General features: G+C 37.4%; 1 protein-coding gene across 1 annotated transcript; it reads left to right on the forward strand.

Annotated features, from left to right (window-relative positions):
* Window positions 1–7: 7 nt before the first annotated feature.
* Window positions 8–19,054, forward strand: LOC137398849 (prostaglandin E synthase 2-like). Its single transcript, XM_068085022.1, has 9 exons — window positions 8–361; window positions 1,470–1,589; window positions 4,960–5,052; window positions 9,250–9,352; window positions 9,699–9,795; window positions 13,073–13,163; window positions 14,172–14,293; window positions 14,487–14,604; window positions 17,887–19,054. The coding sequence occupies exons 1-9, from the start codon at window positions 8–10 to the stop codon at window positions 18,031–18,033; spliced, it is 1,245 nt and encodes a 414-aa protein (XP_067941123.1). The 3' UTR covers window positions 18,034–19,054.
* Window positions 19,055–19,061: the final 7 nt, after the last annotated feature.

Genomic DNA, 19,061 nt, shown 5'->3' on the forward strand with positions numbered 1-19,061 from the left:
ATTAAATATGGCCGCGCCCGGTCTTGCCTGTGTTAGGAGCCTTTATTTAACTCATTGCAATAGCTTACTACGAACATTCACCTTCAGACATGTGCATTCTTCGGCTTTTCGAGACGTTAACAAGTCAAAGAATTTAAATAAATATTTGCTGTCGAATTTAACATTCGGCTCTGTCGGTATTTTCAGCATATATGTAGCAGTCAAGTTGAAACACGCAAGAACAGTTCACGCCTCAGTCGAATCACTCGGTAATGAACAAAACAAACCGTGTGCCAAACTCGATGTGTCTTCTAAGACCAGTAAAAGTTTGTCATCGGCTAAAGCTAATCCTTGGCACTTTGACAATTTGCCAAGCAAACAGGTATCTTAATCGCGTTACTTATTATTGTGGGTTATATCTGTGGGTTATTGTTGGGTTATATACAATCTTAAAGGTAGAGATAGTGTCAGCACCATCCGTTAAAAGCTAGGGTTACAATTGCTTGAATCCAGAAGAAGTCATAGAGTAGCTTTACTGATGAAGATCCTATCACATGAAAATAAGCACAATGTGCTAGCTTCTGCTTATGATGAGATTACTACTCGTTACCTCGTAGAATACATCATACTGGACCACCTAGGGGTGTAAGGGGTATGCCTCATATGATAAATTAGGTTTTGCTTATTTTAATTCAGTTTTCTGAGTAGTTAATATAATATTAATGTTTGTTTGGTGTCAGTACAGGTAGAGTTAACCTGTTATATGTTGGCTCGTCCCTTTGAGCTCCCGCACTGTCCGTGGTAGGAAGCTATTGTGGTATGTATTTTTATTTGTCTGTATGGAAGTGGGTTGTCCTTTGGATCTAGCTCTGGTTATCATGTCCTACTGACAGAAAGGATACTGCCATAATCACACGTGCTGCTGCCCGGGGTGAACCAACATCAATATATGCCGTGACTCGCCTCTTTCATAACAGTTTCTTACCCAAAACCGTTAGAGATTTAAGACTTAAATCTCAGACTGAAACATAACTCAGCCTAATGCTAGAATCCAGGTGAACCAGGGTATTAACCAAATTTTTACTTCTGAGGCACTTTCTCAAGGTCCCTGGGGCTAATTACAAGTGTACTATGACTATCGAGTAAGTATCGAGCAAGTATGTAGGCCTATTCTTGTTTTTCGTTCACCGATGGGGCGAATAAGTTGTGTTAAGGTGTTGCGGATTTTCAAGCAATCTTACCTGAAAAAAAATGATGTTTCAAGCATTTAGTGGAAGTTTATCTATAGTTTGGCTTTGCTCAATAATCCCAACCTAAATTATGAAAACTATGTTGTCAGTTTCAAGTGCTACTTGTCAGACCGCTTCTATGTAATAATATGCAAAGGCAACCAACAAAAAGTGATATTGCTGACCTATGACTATGGCAATTCGCAGAAGCTTCTAAAGGTGTACACTTATACTCTTAGATATGTCATTGGACTGTTGTAGATAAGACACGATAAGGAAAAGCCAGTCAATCTTACACTATATCAGTATGTGACCTGCCCTTTTTGCTGCAAGGTCCGAGCCTATCTAGACTACTACGGCATTAATTACAATATTGTAGAGGTAAGATTACTATTGTAGAGGTACAAATTACAATATTGTAGAGGTAAGATTACTATTGTAGAGGCATAAATTACAATATTGTAGAGGTAAGATTTCTCCACCCTTTGCCTTTTTAAGCAGCCCGTCGGTATCTAGTCGCTCCTTCGCTCAGATGCATTGGCCAATATCTATTTTGGCTCCATAGACTTCTCAAAGCATTTGTGATCAAACCATTTTATGTGAGTAATCAAATGACTCAAGGTTTTAACCCGTTTGGGTACCATTTTGGCATTACTGCACAAACACTCACCTGACCCGAGTGCCATATTCACATTTCTGCACAAACACTCACCTGACCCGAGTGCCATATTCACATTTCTGCACAAACACTCACCTGACCCGAGTGCCATATTCACATTTCTGCACAAACACTCACCTGACCCGAGTGCCATATTCACATTTCTGCACAAACACTCACCTGACCCGAGTACCATATTCACATTTCTGCACAAACACTCACCTGACCCGAGTGCCATATTCACATTTCTGCACAAACACTCACCTGACCCGAGTGCCATATTCACATTTCTGCACAAACACTCACCTGACCCGAGTACCATATTCACATTTCTGTACAAACACTCACCTGACCCTAGTACCATATTCACATTTCTGCACAAACACTCACCTGACCCGAGTGCCATATTCACATTTCTGCACAAACACTCACCTGACCCGAGTGCCATATTCACATTACTGCACAAACACTCACCTGACCCGAGTGCCATATTCACATTTCTGCACAAACACTCACTTGACCCGAGTACCATATTCACATTTCTGCACAAACACTCACCTGACCCGAGTACCATATTCACATTTCTGCAAATCTGCCGTTCAAAATCTATAAAACTCGATGAACTGGTGAATGAACATATTATATTATGTTTACAAAATATCTACAAAGTATCTACAAACCTGGTATATTTACGGTAGAAACATTTTTAGATTGTTTTTAGATAGGAAAGTTTTAAACAAGATGAGTATTTAATTAATAATATTAATTAATATTATTGAAAGAAAGAAATTGATAGAAATCGACAAAATTACATGTATTTCATCGTGATTTTTCAAAAGATATCTAAACATTTTATTTCAATTTTTTTTAATTCATGATAACGCTTTTAACCTAAGTTTCATCACACTATAAACATCTATTCATCTATAAAACATTAAAAGGAAACTATATTTATTTGTATTTGTTCAAATCTAACCAATAAGAAAACTATGTCTTGCAAAAAGTCAATGAACCGAGCGAAACTTTCCGTTTGTATCAATATGACTTACATTTTTTATGGTGTTTTCTGTCTAACATTGTTACGATGTATATTATTTTAAATCCGAAACCTTTCTTTGTTGGAGCACTCATTCAGTCAAACATGGATAACTCGAACTTCAAGGGACCGAGCAAAAGTGTTTGAATTATCAGAGCGTTCAAGTTATCAGAGCACTGTCACAAGTCCATATATTTACTTATTTATTAGTAGATACATGTACATATACAAACTATAATATAAATCAAAAGCACAAATGGCTTGTTTCAAATTAAATGCTTCTAATGTAAAGTTTAAAATGTTTTCATGAAAAAGTATAGAGATTTTTCTATCACTTGAGATTGGTTTGTTGTTTGAGGTTATGTTATTGCCAGGACGTTTTTCAGATTGACATTGGCAAAACTTGATCGTTGTTAAAATGCTCAAAAGAAAAGACATTTTTTTCTTTTGGGGTTTTACCCACGATCAATTTTGCCGTTTTTTCTTGAAGTTTATGCAGATTACCTTACTTTACCTGGCATTCGTTAAGAGCAACACTCCGAGGCAGTTCAATTAGAAGTTTTACGAGGTTTTACGGTACATTCTATATCACTCACGCTTTTTTAATAGATACTTATTGAATGTACACACGTATTCTGTGTTTAGGTCAAACGATGAATAGTTTTTTGTAGCTCAGACAACGTATACGTTTAATTACAAGAATTTTTAAGACGATTTAAACATTCAACATTCCGACGTTGATTCAACACGGAATCAACGTCGGAAAACTATTCATCACGGGCTAGCTGGGTTACGCCACGCACTCAAGGATTTTCGCCACGCACATACAAAACAAAAACAACATGCGATTTTTGTTTTGTATGTGTGTGGCGAAAATCCTTGCACGCGTGACCCGGCTAGCCCGTCATCGTATCGCAGTATAAATCAAATTTCACCAAACTTTTAGAAAAGTCGTTGACAAAAATATTTTGCCAATGGTGGTAATAACGACGCTTATGAATTACGAAAAGATGAAGTTTACCTCTATGGCTTTGAATAAAGTGATTTTCTAAAGCGATAACAACCGTTTCGGTAGCCGTTGGGCAAAAAACAGTTCGAATTAACAGTGTTGAGTTCGAGTTATCTATAGCAATTTATCATTACTTGGGAACGGACCAAAGGAAATGTTCGAATTAACCATGTGTTCGAGCTATCCGTGGACAGTTATCCATGTTTGACTGTATATAGTTTTGAAAAGAAGTGATGGTGGAACACGAGAGAATGAACTGTTTGCTCTTGATTTACTATAACGTTGAAGATAATTGTAATGAGTTGAAAGTTTTCATTTAATTTTACAGTGAAGGAAACAATATTTTATTCAACTAAATGATTTTATCAATTGTCGTTATAAGGATGAGCGTCCAAACACAGGTGCGGAATCTCAGGGTCAATCGATTGCTGTCCTCCGTAAACTAATGCTTATTTTAGGTCATAAACTGTTCTTGATATGCTCATTTTGAAATAAACATTTCATATCACTGATGGTTTCCGCTTCTACCCAAGGATGTTTATAAAATCTGTTTCAACTTGAACTGGTCATACAGCTGTTTTTCATGCTGTGTCCAAGTATTCATGTACATTGTAATCAATTGCAAGCAAACTGATGTTTCAAATATCCTGTAAATTGATGATTGTACATAAAAGGTACTGCTGCAGAATATGTTGTTAGCAACGGAACTTTGCGGATCATTACACAGGTACACTGCTCAACAGTATATATTTTACTATTTAGTTCTTTTTGACAGTGAAATGAATTAAACAGACCCACTATATTCTTGTAAAAATCTGTGCTCTAACATACTACAATTTCGATGTGACATACATTTTTCGTTTTTTTTGTCACACCGTGGTATTCTGACAGTTTTATTACGCTGTTTAAAAAAATATTAAATTTAGAATCTTATGGTACTGATTATTTTCAAGTTTTTAAAACATATGTCAGCAAGTATAGATACTAGTGTGAATATGATTGTAGTTCATGCAATCTTCCTTTAGATTACCTGTTTTATGTTTCGTAGGTTGATTCTATCAAACGCACCCAGACCAAGTGGACTTCCTATAGTAAAGTTCCCATACTGGTTTGTGATGGTGTCGGACCTGATGGCTTCTTGGTAAGGATATTACATAATATTGTAAGGGAAATCTGGAAAACTCATTCATGGCACACCACACAAATCTCAAACCAACTGCACAGTGGTAGTCAAATATATGCGTATGCACTTGTATATATGCAATATACAATGAAGCACGTATACAGAGGTGTAAAGGTTCTTTGTTTCCTGTGGACCTTCTTTCACAGATGACTTATTGGAGCACGCTCCACTTCCTTTTACTGTTTGCCAAGTCATATGGCGCCTTACAGTGCCTCGCGTTGCGCGTTCACAACTCGAGTTGTACAACTCGAGTTGCCGTGTTGCACAACTCGGCCTGGGTTCATGATTAACTCGAGTTGTGTTATACGCAAACACGGGTTTGTAAAAAAAGCAAAGTGAGTAACTGGGGTGTCTCATTTACAGAAATTTAACACGAATAATTTAAATATATATACACATTTAAATTATATAATTATATTGGCGATATTTGCGCATATCTATTTCTATAAATATAATGAGACAAAAAACAATTGTAGAATGTAAAAAGCAAACTAAAAACAATCTATTTGTGCAGTAGGCCACTTCTTTTTCAAATGTAAAGAGTTATCTCTCTAGAACCTGACAAGAAACTGAATGAACACCGAAAATGAACATAGAAATTATTTCAACGGCGTTTAATGATGCACCAAAATGAATTCCATATATAGAAAATATAGCAAGAAAAAATGAAATGATGAGATGTTCTCAAGCCGAGTTGTTGAACTCGAGTTGCTGTTAAAAGAACTCGGCCTGGATTTTTGATGAACTCGAGTTGTACAACTCGAGTTATATTTACAAACTCGAGTTGGTAATTTACAACTCGAGTTGTACAACACGAGTTGCAAACTCGGCGCAGTATAATTCGCTATTAGTTCTAGTTTTACAGTACATACATAGTTTAATTTCTATTAGCTAATGGGTGCCTACTGGCTTACCATTGTTAATATAACCAGATCTACGGTTATGCTACCGTAATACCAATATATTGCACCATACTTTTGAAAAGTCGTGTTGCGCGTTCACAACTCGAGTTGTGCAACTCGAGTTGTACAACTCGAGTTGTGAACGCGCAACGCGAGGCACTGTAAGGCGCCATAGAGTCAGGCTCTTTGCTTTGGTAGCTTGTCCGAGTCGAGAGCTGATTCAGACACGCTCTAGCCACACAGATCTAGGCTCCTACAGCGCACCCCTTCTCATTGGGAGCATCGTTCTGCAAATAAGAAATCATGAGGAATTTCTCACGCAAACTCATTTGTAACATTGTTCTATAGTTAGAACTTAGTGGGAGTGACAGGGGAGCCTCCTTTCCATGTAGAATGTTCTCCTTTAGCAGCCTCTTTGCAGTAGAATTAATGTTGTAAGCAGTGATGTCTTGCATGTCCTGGGCTGCTGTGTCCAATCATCGTTATATAGCGAAGCTGTCAGGTTATCTTTCTCTATCTCTCCCTCAGGTTCTGGCTAGTCAGTCACCACCCTACTTCATTCAGTGTTCTAGATGCCCGCCCGTGTCTGGGGTTAGGTCGAGGTGCCACTCTTTAGGATTGTCCGCCACCTTTGCTGACTGGTTGTTCTGCTCCTTTTGTCATCATTTAGGTTTGGGACACCATCTAGGTTCGGTGATCTCAGCCTCGCTTGGCCAGGAGCCAAAGATTTTGGTCGATATGCCAAATATACAACCCGCTCAGTGTCTGATGTTTCCATTGTTCAGCACTCTGAGGAAAACTGTGACAAAGTGCGACATTACAAGATGCCTTAAACGTCGATTGCTTGTGGTAAACTAGCAAATACCATGCTAATCCTTGCTGTCTTTCCATGTGGCCACTATGCCATCATCCGTCCGAGTAGACAAATACCAGATGGTTCGCACAATCCTTTTAGGCCAGCTCCGGTTAGCCGGTAGAGTGGGAAGTTGGGGCAGGCTCAAACCTCAACGTCTTGGCAAGTAGTGCCTTAAGCCGAAAAAGGAGGCTTTGGCTGCATAGCCATCAGCTCAACCTTTACTACAAAGGGTCACAGGGTAGCCTCTCTGTCCAGCAGTTTGCATCTGCTAACTCCTGGAACTGCCTGATGAAGTACTCAACCTTTTCCAGTTTCAGTGTACTGGAATGTTTTGAACATATGAGTCGGCATCTGAGGCCGAGACAGCATCATCCTTTCCAAGGCTTCGACTAACCGATTCGTTTTTTAAAGTGAGTTCACACTTCTGGTATGTCTGTAGGGTATCCTGCAGGGGTTTCCTCATGGGTCTTCAGAGGTCCTGCATGGATAACTGAGATGCCACTTTTAAGGCAGGAAGCGCTTGCGTCGTACCAACAATTAAGCGTTGCTGTTTTGCAGACAGAACTTACTCGACTACTGGACTGCCAATTTTTAGGCACTCCATGGTCGTATCCCCAAGCTTGTGCTGCTGTTTGTCAGGCATCTGGCCCGGACAATGGGCCGACAGACTCCCAACACTATATTCACAACCATTTCCTGGATTTAATCACAAGTTATTTCAATGATTCTATTCTCATCATTCTGTATTTTTGTACAAGTGAACCTAGGTGCTTGGTCAATCTTGCATGTAGTCTTCATGGACCATCAACTCACCGCCCTAACTACAATTGCATAGATTCTGGTGAAACTCACCATTCATCTTTCTAAGCAATTATTTAGTTTCTGCTCCTTTTCTAATGGCTAGTTTGAATTTTTATCATCCAGATCTGATGTGATTATGGATGGTAGCCATTCAGCTGATTCCTTTAAATAAATGTGATTTGTTCCATGCTTATTTATTTCAACTGGTATTCGAAAGTCATGTAAAGTGCAGAGTGGTATTAGAACATATGACAGGTATTTAAAAGTCAGACTAAGTTGCTGATAAAAAATAACAAGAACCAAAAGGTCAGTCAAATTATTCATATTATGTAAGCTGAGATAATATATAGCAATTATGAAGTAGAAGTATATATACTAGATGAAGGCCTGGCCTTGCAATGGTAATAAAAAAGTTTTTGTACAGAAAAATTACTTTTAATCAAGATATGCAAATTTACCATTCTAACTTTTAAATGAAGGTGCTTGTGTATTTCTGTGTATGTCCGGTCAATGCATAATTCAAAATTGTTATAAAAAATTAATTCTTATGCTACACACCCTTCATGATCCAAAACAGCTTATACGCAGTGGCAGGTAATGTGTTTACCATTGGCTAAGTATCTTTACCCAACGATTTTTTGTAACCTAAACTAGTCTAAATCTTTACTATAGTAAGAGCCGTGCTTAGGCTATAATTGCATTTATAATCGTTACTATGCCTCATGGTCTAGCATGCAATCATGATATTCAAGTGGGCTAGTAGGAACAAATAGTATTTTTAAAATCGCTTTAATTGTGCGTATTTCAACTGGTGTAATAAGTATGTGCACAATTATTCCATAGTATGGCAAATAGGCCATGTGGCGTAGTAGATAGCACGCCTGTCTGCAGAACCGGGGTCTGCGAGTACAATTTCATTACGAAGCAACTTTTCATTTTTAAAACTATCGCTCTAACTGGACTCATGAACAACATATCACAGGCAAACATTTATTTATATACTAGTTGAATGTCCGGCATTGCATGGGTAATAAAAGCTTAAAAGCAGTGGCAGATAATGTAGTTGCCTATCACATTGCCAATAGCTGATTTGGGTAAGCTACTATCCGTATTACTTAACTTACTAATAAGAGCCGTGAGAGCAAGCTTTAATGACATTGCGTAGCCCGTATTTTAACCGAGATAACAACTCAAATCGTCCAATGAATCCATTGCATCTTACGTAGCTCAATAGGTTAGGTTATCGCCTGATGAATGGGCGGTTCCGAGATCAAATCTGCAATATGGATTGGATTATTCATTACTAGATTTCAATCGCTATAGCTGGACAGACACCAAATAACAACAGATGACAAACTTTGAGATTTGTATAGATATAGATGGATAAATGAAGTCTAAATTTATGTATCACAACTGCTGTTCATCACTAATCAATATTTTCTTTCTTGCTGCGACGATCTTCATAATTTTAGCCGGCATCACACTGTACTGATGTCGTACTGTATTTTTTACTGCCACTTTAAACTTGAATGTAACTTCTCATACAGAGTGGACTTGCTGTTACGTTTAAGTCTCTTACTAAAAACCTTTTGGCAGGAAATGAATGACTCATCCATGATTATCAGTCTTCTTCAATCGCAACGACTCGGCAACGCTGACGCTGACCTGAACAAACTCCTCTCTTTCTATCCTGTCATAGGTATGTGCTGTTATTTCCTTTCTTCTATTATTCTGTCTTAGTCAACTTATTAGTTCTGCTCTCCACAAGCAAATTTCTCATCTTCCATTGTCAACAGTAGCCAGTAATATGAGATTAGAAGAGTTATCTGCTCTCCATAAGCAGATAACTCCTCTTCCGTTATCAACAGTAGCTAGTAGTACGAGATTAAGCGCTTATATCACTTTCACAGCTTTACGTTTCTAAGCTAACCAAGATTTCATCTTTTATATACTATTCAACTTACTAGGCTCATAGCGTTCATACCGGAACATTATTTCCTTTGGTAAATGTTACATCTTATTAAACTCCTACAGATTGTTTACAGTGTCTAAGTCAGGGCGAAAGACAGTATATGAGTACCCAAATAAGTACTTTCTGATGTACCAGGACGGAGCGGTTGACAGAGAAATGGCTGAGTTGAGGTGAGTAGATTTGGTTGTGTTAAGGTGAACCTTTGTAAACCTTTGTTTTTTGCCTTTATTTTCACCATTATTGTCCCTCCTTTTTCGGCACGCTTTATTAAAGGAAGCATTTGAATAAAGGGTGGCATTGGATTGTTCAAACACATCGTCAGAGTATTAGAAGATAAATTTATCCTGTCACGGGTGAATCGAATGTTGCCTATATTTTGCACTCTTCCGGATATGCAGAATTACCCTTTTTGAGTACAAGAAATTTTCTAACTTACGTCCAACTAGTCATAGATCTCTAAATAAATATGCATAGGAAAGCTGATACATGTCTCTACCAGTTTATATCTATTGCTTGCAATTAACCTGCAATGATCTTATGGCCTTCGTTGCGATTTGTAGGAGCTTTCAATTCTCAATTCATTCTTTGAAAGTATATGTCTATTTTATACTATACAGTCAAACATGGATAACTCGCCCACGGATAGCTCGAACACATGGTTAATTCGAACGGTTTCTTTTGTCCGTTCCCACGTAATGATAAGTTGCTATAGATGACTCGAACTCAACACTGTTAACTCGAACTGTTTTTTTGCCCAACGGCTACCGAAACGGTTGTTATCGCTTTAGAAAATCACTTTATTCAAAGCCATAGAGGTAAACCTCATCTTTTCGTAATTCATTAGCGTCGTTATTACCACTATCGGCAAAATATTTTTGTCAACCACTTTTCTAAAGGTTTGGTGAAATTTGATTTATACCAAACATCCGCTTAGCGATCGCCCTTCGGAAGCAAGGAAAGTGGTATTCGTTAAGAGCAACACTCCGAGGCAGTTCAATTAGAAGTTTTACGAGGTTTTACGGTACATTGTATATCACTCTATCACTCACGCTTTTTGAATGGATACTTATTGAACGTACAAGTATTCTGTGTTTAGGTCAAACGATGAATAGCATGGGCTAGCCAGGTCACGCACGCAAGGATTTTCGCCACGCACATACAAAACGAAAACAATTGTTGTTTTTGTTTTGTATGTGCGTGGTGAAAATCCTTGAGTGCGTGACCCGGCTAGCCCTTGATGAATAGTTTTCCGACGTTGATTCTGTGTTGAATCAACGTCGGAATGTTGAATGTTTAAAACGTCTTAAAAATTGTTGTAATCAAACGTATACGTTGTCTTAGCTAAAAAAAACTATTCATCGTTTGACCTAAACACAGAATACGTGTGTACATTCAATAAGTTTCCATTCAAAAAGCGTGAATGATATACAATGTACCGTAAAACCTCGTAAAACTTCTAATTGAACTGCCTCAGAGTGTTGCTCTTAACGAATCCCAGGTAAAGTGAGGTAATCTTTGCATAAACGTCAAGAAAAATCGGCAAAATTGATCGTGGGTAAAACGCTCAAAAGAAAAAGATCACTTTTCTTTTGAGCATTTCAACAACGATCAAGTTTTGCCAATGTCAATCTAAAAAATGTCCTGGCAATAACATTACCTCAAACAACAAACCAATCTCAAGTGATAGAAAAATCTCTATAGTTTTTGATAAAAACGTTTTAAACTTTACATTAAAAGCATTTAATTTAAAACAAGCCATTTGTGCTTTTGATTTATATTATAGTTTGTATATGTACATGTATCTACTAATAAATAAGTAAATACATGGACTTGTGACAGTGCTCTGATAACTTGAACGCTCTGATAATTCGAACACTTGCTCGGTCCCGTGAAGCTCGAGTTATCCATGTTTGACTGTATTTAACAAGGTTGCATAAAAGCTCATTGCGCAAGTTATATAATGATCTATCAAATGCTACGCATAGTTATTCAAGAACAAATGACATAAAAATCATATTTACATTCACAAACAAAACTTAACATTTTTTTAAAACAAAATTATTAGCATCGTTTGCTCAACCTGATCGTTTGCATTCTGATTGCTGCTTTTGTTGGGAACCATTTCATCTTCTTCTGGCTGTTGAAGACCGTCCACAGTGTCTTCTGACCTCAACTCCTCTTCTGCACTGCTGAGCTAGTCAAAATTAGCATCCGAACAAATTTATAGCAGAGCAACGCTTTTACTCGACGCATTTTAAAATGTACACTTCTCGTTCAAATAAAGAGAAACCACGTGTAATCAAAATAGCCTCAGAATTTTAGCCTCAAAATATGTTATAGCACAGATTCCATCATAAATGCAACAACTTTTTTCTCATACATCAAAGTATCAAGACTGGGTTAAACAAGGAACTACTATCAGCCTAATACGGTTACTAATTATTTCTCTGGTGTTGCATTCAAAGTTGTAATAAAAAAACCGTAGCGACTTCGAGTTGAAAAACTGACTTCGATTCGAACAGAAGCGACAAACGAATTGTTAATTATGTAATCGAGTCATTATTAGGCTTTGTAGACACTTTTGACTGATCATTCGCTATTTGTAAAGTGGGTTTGTAAAGATCAAGAATGTCAAATAGTGGCGATCAAATAGACATGCTGTTAATTAAAGGGTGACGCTCTATTTTCAACCCTTTTTCCATAGTAGCGCTCCAATAGAGGTGGCATTCAAATAGAGGTTTTACGGTAGTATGTATTTTGGTTTAGCATTATTAAGTTTATCTCTTTGTTTGCGGTCCGTAGGAGCAACTCTACTCAGCTTGGAAACGCTTATTTATTTGTAAACAGCACCCTGTCGAGATTCATGCTTCAATACTTGAAGGGTGACTTGCAGCAAAACTCACATTACAGTTATTTGGTATCACAAGATTCACCATGTCTTACCTTGCTGTGTTGTGAGTGCAAAATATGTGGAAATGTGATTACAAGCTCTTAAAAGCTCAAAAACGAACAGTTAATCGCAGCCATCACGAAAACGTCGTAGATTGAAAAATGGAAACGAAATGGAAAAGTAACATGGTGTAAAAGCTGTGGCGTTGGACTCTGCCGAAAGGAATGCTTCCAAGCAGTCCACGCATAGACTATTGTATTTTGTTTTAGTTTTTTGTAGTAGTACATATGTAAATGGATGTTATGTACATATGTAAAAAAAATTTTAGTCTGAGCTATTTATATTCATTCATAAAGTACCGATTTTCTTAAATTTTCAAAAAATATTACACGAGTGTCGGTTGTTTTTGCGGCGCTCTTACTTGGCCAAATGGTTAATATTGTGAATCTATGGGCTAGTTTGTCTTCGTACCTTATATTTTAGAACTCTTTTATATCTATGTGTAGTCTAGGTTTGTCTACCCTATAAACTATTCTCACTAAAATTGGTGTTTTTAGGGAGGAGAGAGAGTGGAGAAGCTGGGTTGACAACAATCTCGTGCATGTCCTCAGTCCTAATGCTTATCGGACACTTTCCGAGTCATTCGAAGTGAGTCGTTCATTGTTTGCAGCAATCAAATCAACATCTTCAATCTAGCCTTTACGGTACTTTTGGTTGAGATGCAAATGAGTCGATAGGACTATAATCACTTAATACTCACATTTGGGGATAACTTTGGAAGTTCTTGCGTAGGTTCTAGTAAAGAAAAGTATGTAATCACCGAGTTGTTAGCGGATAAGGGAATTTATGGTGATGCATCTTTAGAAGTTGTCACTCGAGTTCTTTGTTACTAGTTCAGAGTTTTTAAGTAACGATCACCAAGTGCTTCCTTTATAACAAACATATTTGGTACATGGTAAAAGTGTTTATCATTAGATTTATTTAGGGTCATTGATGTAGTAACTACCATGTTGGTTATGTTGAAAACAGTAAAATGGTCAATAAATTCTATTTTTAACCTCATGTTTACTTGTGGGTTTTGTGGTTATCTTTTACTCCAATCATTATGTCAAACACACCCTTTAGGGAATCATTGTGTCATACCCTATAAGGAACTATTGTGTCATACATACCCTCTAGGGAATCATTGTGTCATACACTCTAGAGAATCATTGTGTCATACACTCTAGAGAATCATTGTGTCATAAATACCCTCTAGGGAATCCTTGTATCATACATACCCTCTAGGGAATCCTTGTATCATACATACCCTCTAGGGAACTATTGTCATACATACCCTCTAGGGAATCATTGTGTCATACATACACACTAGGGAATCAGTGTGTCATACATACCCTCTAGGAAGTCTGTTGAATTTTCGATCATTGTGAATTAATTTGTTCTTAGTCGACTTCTTTATTTTTTCATGTCGACAGTTCAATTCAGAGTGAGATGTTCACCAAAATCTTTTGTTGATTCCAAATTTCAAATGTGGATTGCATTGATGTCTACATGATTCATGAGATTCGATATTATTCACTCCTGCCTTAGACATATAGCGACTATGAGCATGCATTATTGTATGTTGAATAGCATTGACCTCTTACTCTGTTACAGTCATTTCACTGGTTCTCTGAGGCAGGAGACTGGGAGAAGTCAATGACCAGTTTTTCTAGATACACGTGCATCTATCTTGGAGCTCTCGTCATGTGGGCCATCGGAGGTCGTCTTAAGCGAAGGTCTCTTCTTTACTCATTTTAATTTCTGTATGTTAATGATAATCCTACTCTTCATCGGTCTCTGATCTACTGTTATCAACATATTATCTACTGCCAATCAATGTCTGATCCGCTGTTCTTCAATGTCTGTTTTGTGTTTCATTAATGCATGCAAAACTTACCATGACCTCTTCTCACACATGCATCATTGTAGGTATGGCCTCGAGGATGACGTAAGGCAATCCCTATACAAGTCTGTTAATGAGTGGCTCGAAGGAGTAGGGCCGAGTAGGAAGTTCATGGGTGGAGACAATCCCAACCTCGCTGATTTAGTAAGTTCTGCCTCATTATTATTATAATTGATAGATAGGAGTATTCGACTACCATAATGATAGTTTCAAAAACTCAGTTTGAATTCACTCGACTTGTATGGGTATGTCATGTTACAACTCAATTTTTTCACAATCTCCCTTTTTCCATAGTGGATATTTTCTAAACAGAATCAATTTTCTTTTAATTTCTTGTGTCAGTCTAATTACATAGATCTAATTAGATTGGTGTAATTAGATCTATGCCTAGTGACCTATGTTTTAATAAATCACACAAATACCTGCCTTTTATTCATGTTATGAACAGTTGATCATCGACCAAGCTATTAGAATACTGTATATCTTTGGATATAATCCGACCTTAAAAAACAGCTTGCAAATCAGGGAATTTGCATAAGAGCCAACCTTATAAATCCTAACACGTCGTACATACCTATCAAAGCAAATAGTGGCTAAAATGGATCGAATTTTGGAGGCTTAGTACAAAATGTTTATGATTGTTGAGTAGTTGTATAATTGGCATATACGAGGTCTGATCCAAAAGTTCCCGGAATTGAGTTGTATACTCGTGCATATTCACATGATGGAAAAACCCATTGCAGGGTTGGTTGGGAAACACCTCTGGAGTGTTGTCACAAAATTTCAGGTTGCTATGACAATTCGTTCTCATGTGAGCTAACGATATGTCGAGGTCTGTCCGGTGCTTCGGTATTTTAAAAAAAAATTTTTATCATGTTTAATAAACAGGAACAGCGCATTTGCATTAAATTTTGTGTGAAATGTGGAAAAACAAGGATATTACGACCTTTAAAATAAAGTTTTGATCATTCTTGAAAGCTTCCTTAAAATCGTTGCAAGCGTGCATCCTGAGCTCGTTTTGGCCATCAGTCAGCAAGCTTGGCACGAACTTTGCTGCGACTCGTTTAATCTGTTAAAAATTGTTTAAATTGTCAGTTAAAACTTTTTGAACAGTTCCAAAGATAAGTCCAGTCTCTCAAAATATCTCTAATGGCTAAACGTCGATCTGGCATGACTAGTGACCTCACACTGTCAATTTACGAGCAGGTTCTTGCCGACGCTGGTCTGCCAGACCTCGCGTCATCAGTGCTGTCTCTACCTTCACAAAAACGTTTGTACCACTCAAAAATTTGTGTTCTTTATAGACCAGCATCTTCAAAAGCAATAGTTAACATTTCAACTGTCTGAGTACTTGTTTTCCCTAATTTCGCACAAAATTTAATGCAAATACGCTGTTCCGATTGATTAGGCATGACGATAAATTTGTTAAAAAAAAAGACGGAAGCACCGGACAGACCTTGACATATCGTTAGCTCACATGAGAACGCATTGTCATAGCAACCTGAAATTTCGTGACAACACTCCAGACGTGTTTTCCAGCCAACCCTGCAATGGGTTTTTCCATCGTGTGAATATGCACGAGTATACAACTCCATTCCGGGAACTTTTGGATCAGACCTCGTATGTCTTCGCTTAATCGAAAAGAAGAAATCGTCAGTTAGCGTTGAGCCAATGAAAAACATGTTTGCACTGGCCTTAGTTTTGATTTGTAAAACGCGTTTCTATAGTATTTCATCTTCACGATGATCAGGCACATTACAGCTACGTAGATTTCACAAATTGTGTATCGATGGAATTCTGATGATTATGTATGGGGCAATGGCAGTGCATATTTATCTTCAAAAGTAATAATAATGCCGTAAGCTATAGTAGTAGTGGTAACTTGTTTGACTCGGAACATGATCAAATTGCCAACCGCGGTGGTACAAAGAAAACAAAAAAGTGTCGGAACTTATTCTGCACTGCGCTTGTGACCCTTTTGTGGCATCAGATGATGTAGTTTTACATTAATTAGTTTGCTCAAATATTACAAAAAATTACATGCGTCAAAGTCAACTATTTAATATTAATATGTAATATCAAATATTTGGTTTACTGAATATTTAATTGTCTCGGTAAAAAGGTTTATTTGGTAGTGAAAGAGTTAATGATGGTGGTAACCATTATTAATGTTTTATTTTTAATAATAACGGAGAAGAATGTCTCAAAGTCTTTAAAAATCTTTTAAATTTATGTTAGCGTAACGTCATTTCGTTTGCTTTCAATCAGAGTTACACATGTTTAAGTCAGACCCCTTTTGCATTTTTTTGTGTTCTATTATCAGCTTATATGCGGGGATATATGGTGAGCCTCTTCAGCTGAGTTCTCAGGTCTATAAGATTCAGGTTAGAAATAGGGTGAAGAGAGCAATTGACTCGTTTCTCTGACCGTTTGAAGCCCAGCAACTTCTGTTTCTACCAGTGTGATTTTTTCTTAAAAGCTGAAAAATGTAGTTTCTCTTAAAAGAATACTATTATTGTAGTATCAGTGGGTCATAATCCTCATTGAAAGCGTGTAGGGGTGGCCTCTATAGCCTTAGATCCCATTCAATATTTCATGTTTGTAGGCTACAAAAACTTGTAGCAAATTCGGGTATTTTTTTTATCTAAACATGTGCCTCCAGCCAGAACTTTTTTCTTCATGTAAAAAATATAATCCTAGGTTATCGATACGGTTAGCAGCAGCTGAAGTCTTGTAAGAGTGAGTGAGGAAATTTGAAAGAACTGTTAGCTGGTCTATGAACTGATTCTATTGTCTATAAAGAACTGTTAGCGAGTCTATTAACTGACTCTATTGTCTATAAAGAACTGTTAGCGAGTTTATTAACTGACTCTATTGTCTATAAAGAACTGTTAGCGGGTCTATTAACTGACTCTATTGTCTATAAAGAACTGTTAGCGGGTCTATTAACTGACTCTATTGTCTATAAAGAACTGTTAGCGGGTCTACTAACTGACTCTATTGTCTATAAAGAACTGTTAGTGAGTCTATTAACTGACTCTATTGTCTATAAAGAACTGTTAGCGGGTCTATTAATTGACTCTATTGTCTATAAAGATCTGTTAGCGGGTCTACTAACTGACTCTATTGTCTATAAAGAACTGTTAGTGAGTCTATTAACTGACTCTATTGTCTATAAAGAACTGTTAGCGGGTCTATTAACTGACTCTATTGTCTATAAAGATCTGTTAGCGGGTCTACTAACTGACTCTATTGTCTATAAAGAACTGTTAGCGGGTCTATTAACTGACTCTATTGCCTATAAAGAACTGTTAGCGTGTACTAACTGACTCTATTGTCTATAAAGAACTGTTAGTGAGTCTATTAACTGACTCTATTGTCTATAAAAAAATATGTGTAAGTGGCAGCGCAAACTCCTATTTGCAGGCTGTCTATGGTGTGATGAGTGCAATAGAGGGCTGCCAAGCATTCAAGGATCTCTCCGATAATACTAACTTCATGGAATGGTACACTCCTATGAAGAAAGCTGTGCAAGGCAGTGAGGGGTTATCTCATGTCGCCCCTAGCAGATAGTGTGATACTCTGTGAAACTAGCTGGGATTTGTTGGGTTGTTGTAACTCTATTCGGTTGGCTTGGTTTATCATTTGTGATCTATCACCAGAACTGAAGCGGGAGCAACATTCGCTTCAGCTCCCTCCTATTGGTTGCTCTGTTTCAGGACTCTGTACCAAACATTTTTATTCGCTAGCCCACAATTTCTAATTTAGTACGAGGGCCATTCAATAAATTAGGTGAAATGCTTTATGAAAAGAGTTCTATTATAAGTAGAAGATTGCAAATTTTTGCTATGGCACACACTTTGCCATCGAAATACCAGCTTTTGATACCAACCTTCAGCATAGCAACCTTTATATTGACTTTAAAAAGGTTTCTGGTGACAATCCTAATCTCGGCATCACTATTGAAATTGGTTTTCAGAAACTCTTTAACAGACCTAAATAGGTAGAAGTCAGATCGTGCAGGTGCAGAACTCTAGGTGGGATGTGGTAGCGATTCGCAAAAAACTTGTTGATTGTTTTAATGTTGTTGACTGCTGTTTTTGGGGTCTAGCGTGGTCTCGGTGGATAATGACCTCAGCTCACTTTAAACCTAGATGTTCATTCTTTGCACCCTTCATAACCTGCTTATAAAGCTACAGTAGGTAGGTGGTACTGTTGACAGTGGTGTCTCTTTCAAGATAGGATTTAGTGATAGACATTTTCCGTGTCCCAAAATTTGTAAGGAAGACGTTGTGGCGCCACGGTTGTGACTCGGACATTTAAACCCTTCAGCTGCCAAAAATATGATAAATGATTTCTGTTCAATTATGGCACTTGTATCCTTGTCAGCCATTTTTAAAGCCTCAAAAATGAATCATGTGACTGCATAATAACCAAGAAAAATTATGCCAGTCATGAGAGATTATATAAACTTTCAAAACTTATAATAGAACTATTTTTATAAATAAATTTGCTTTATTTACGGACTGGCCCTCATTTATATTTTTTGATTGCCTTGTTGTTTGCGTGAAAATCAATAAACATTTGTCCTACATTTGTCT

Source organism: Watersipora subatra, chromosome 6 (genome assembly GCF_963576615.1).
Source record: "Watersipora subatra chromosome 6, tzWatSuba1.1, whole genome shotgun sequence".
Classification (NCBI taxonomy): Eukaryota; Metazoa; Bryozoa; class Gymnolaemata; order Cheilostomatida; family Watersiporidae; genus Watersipora; species Watersipora subatra.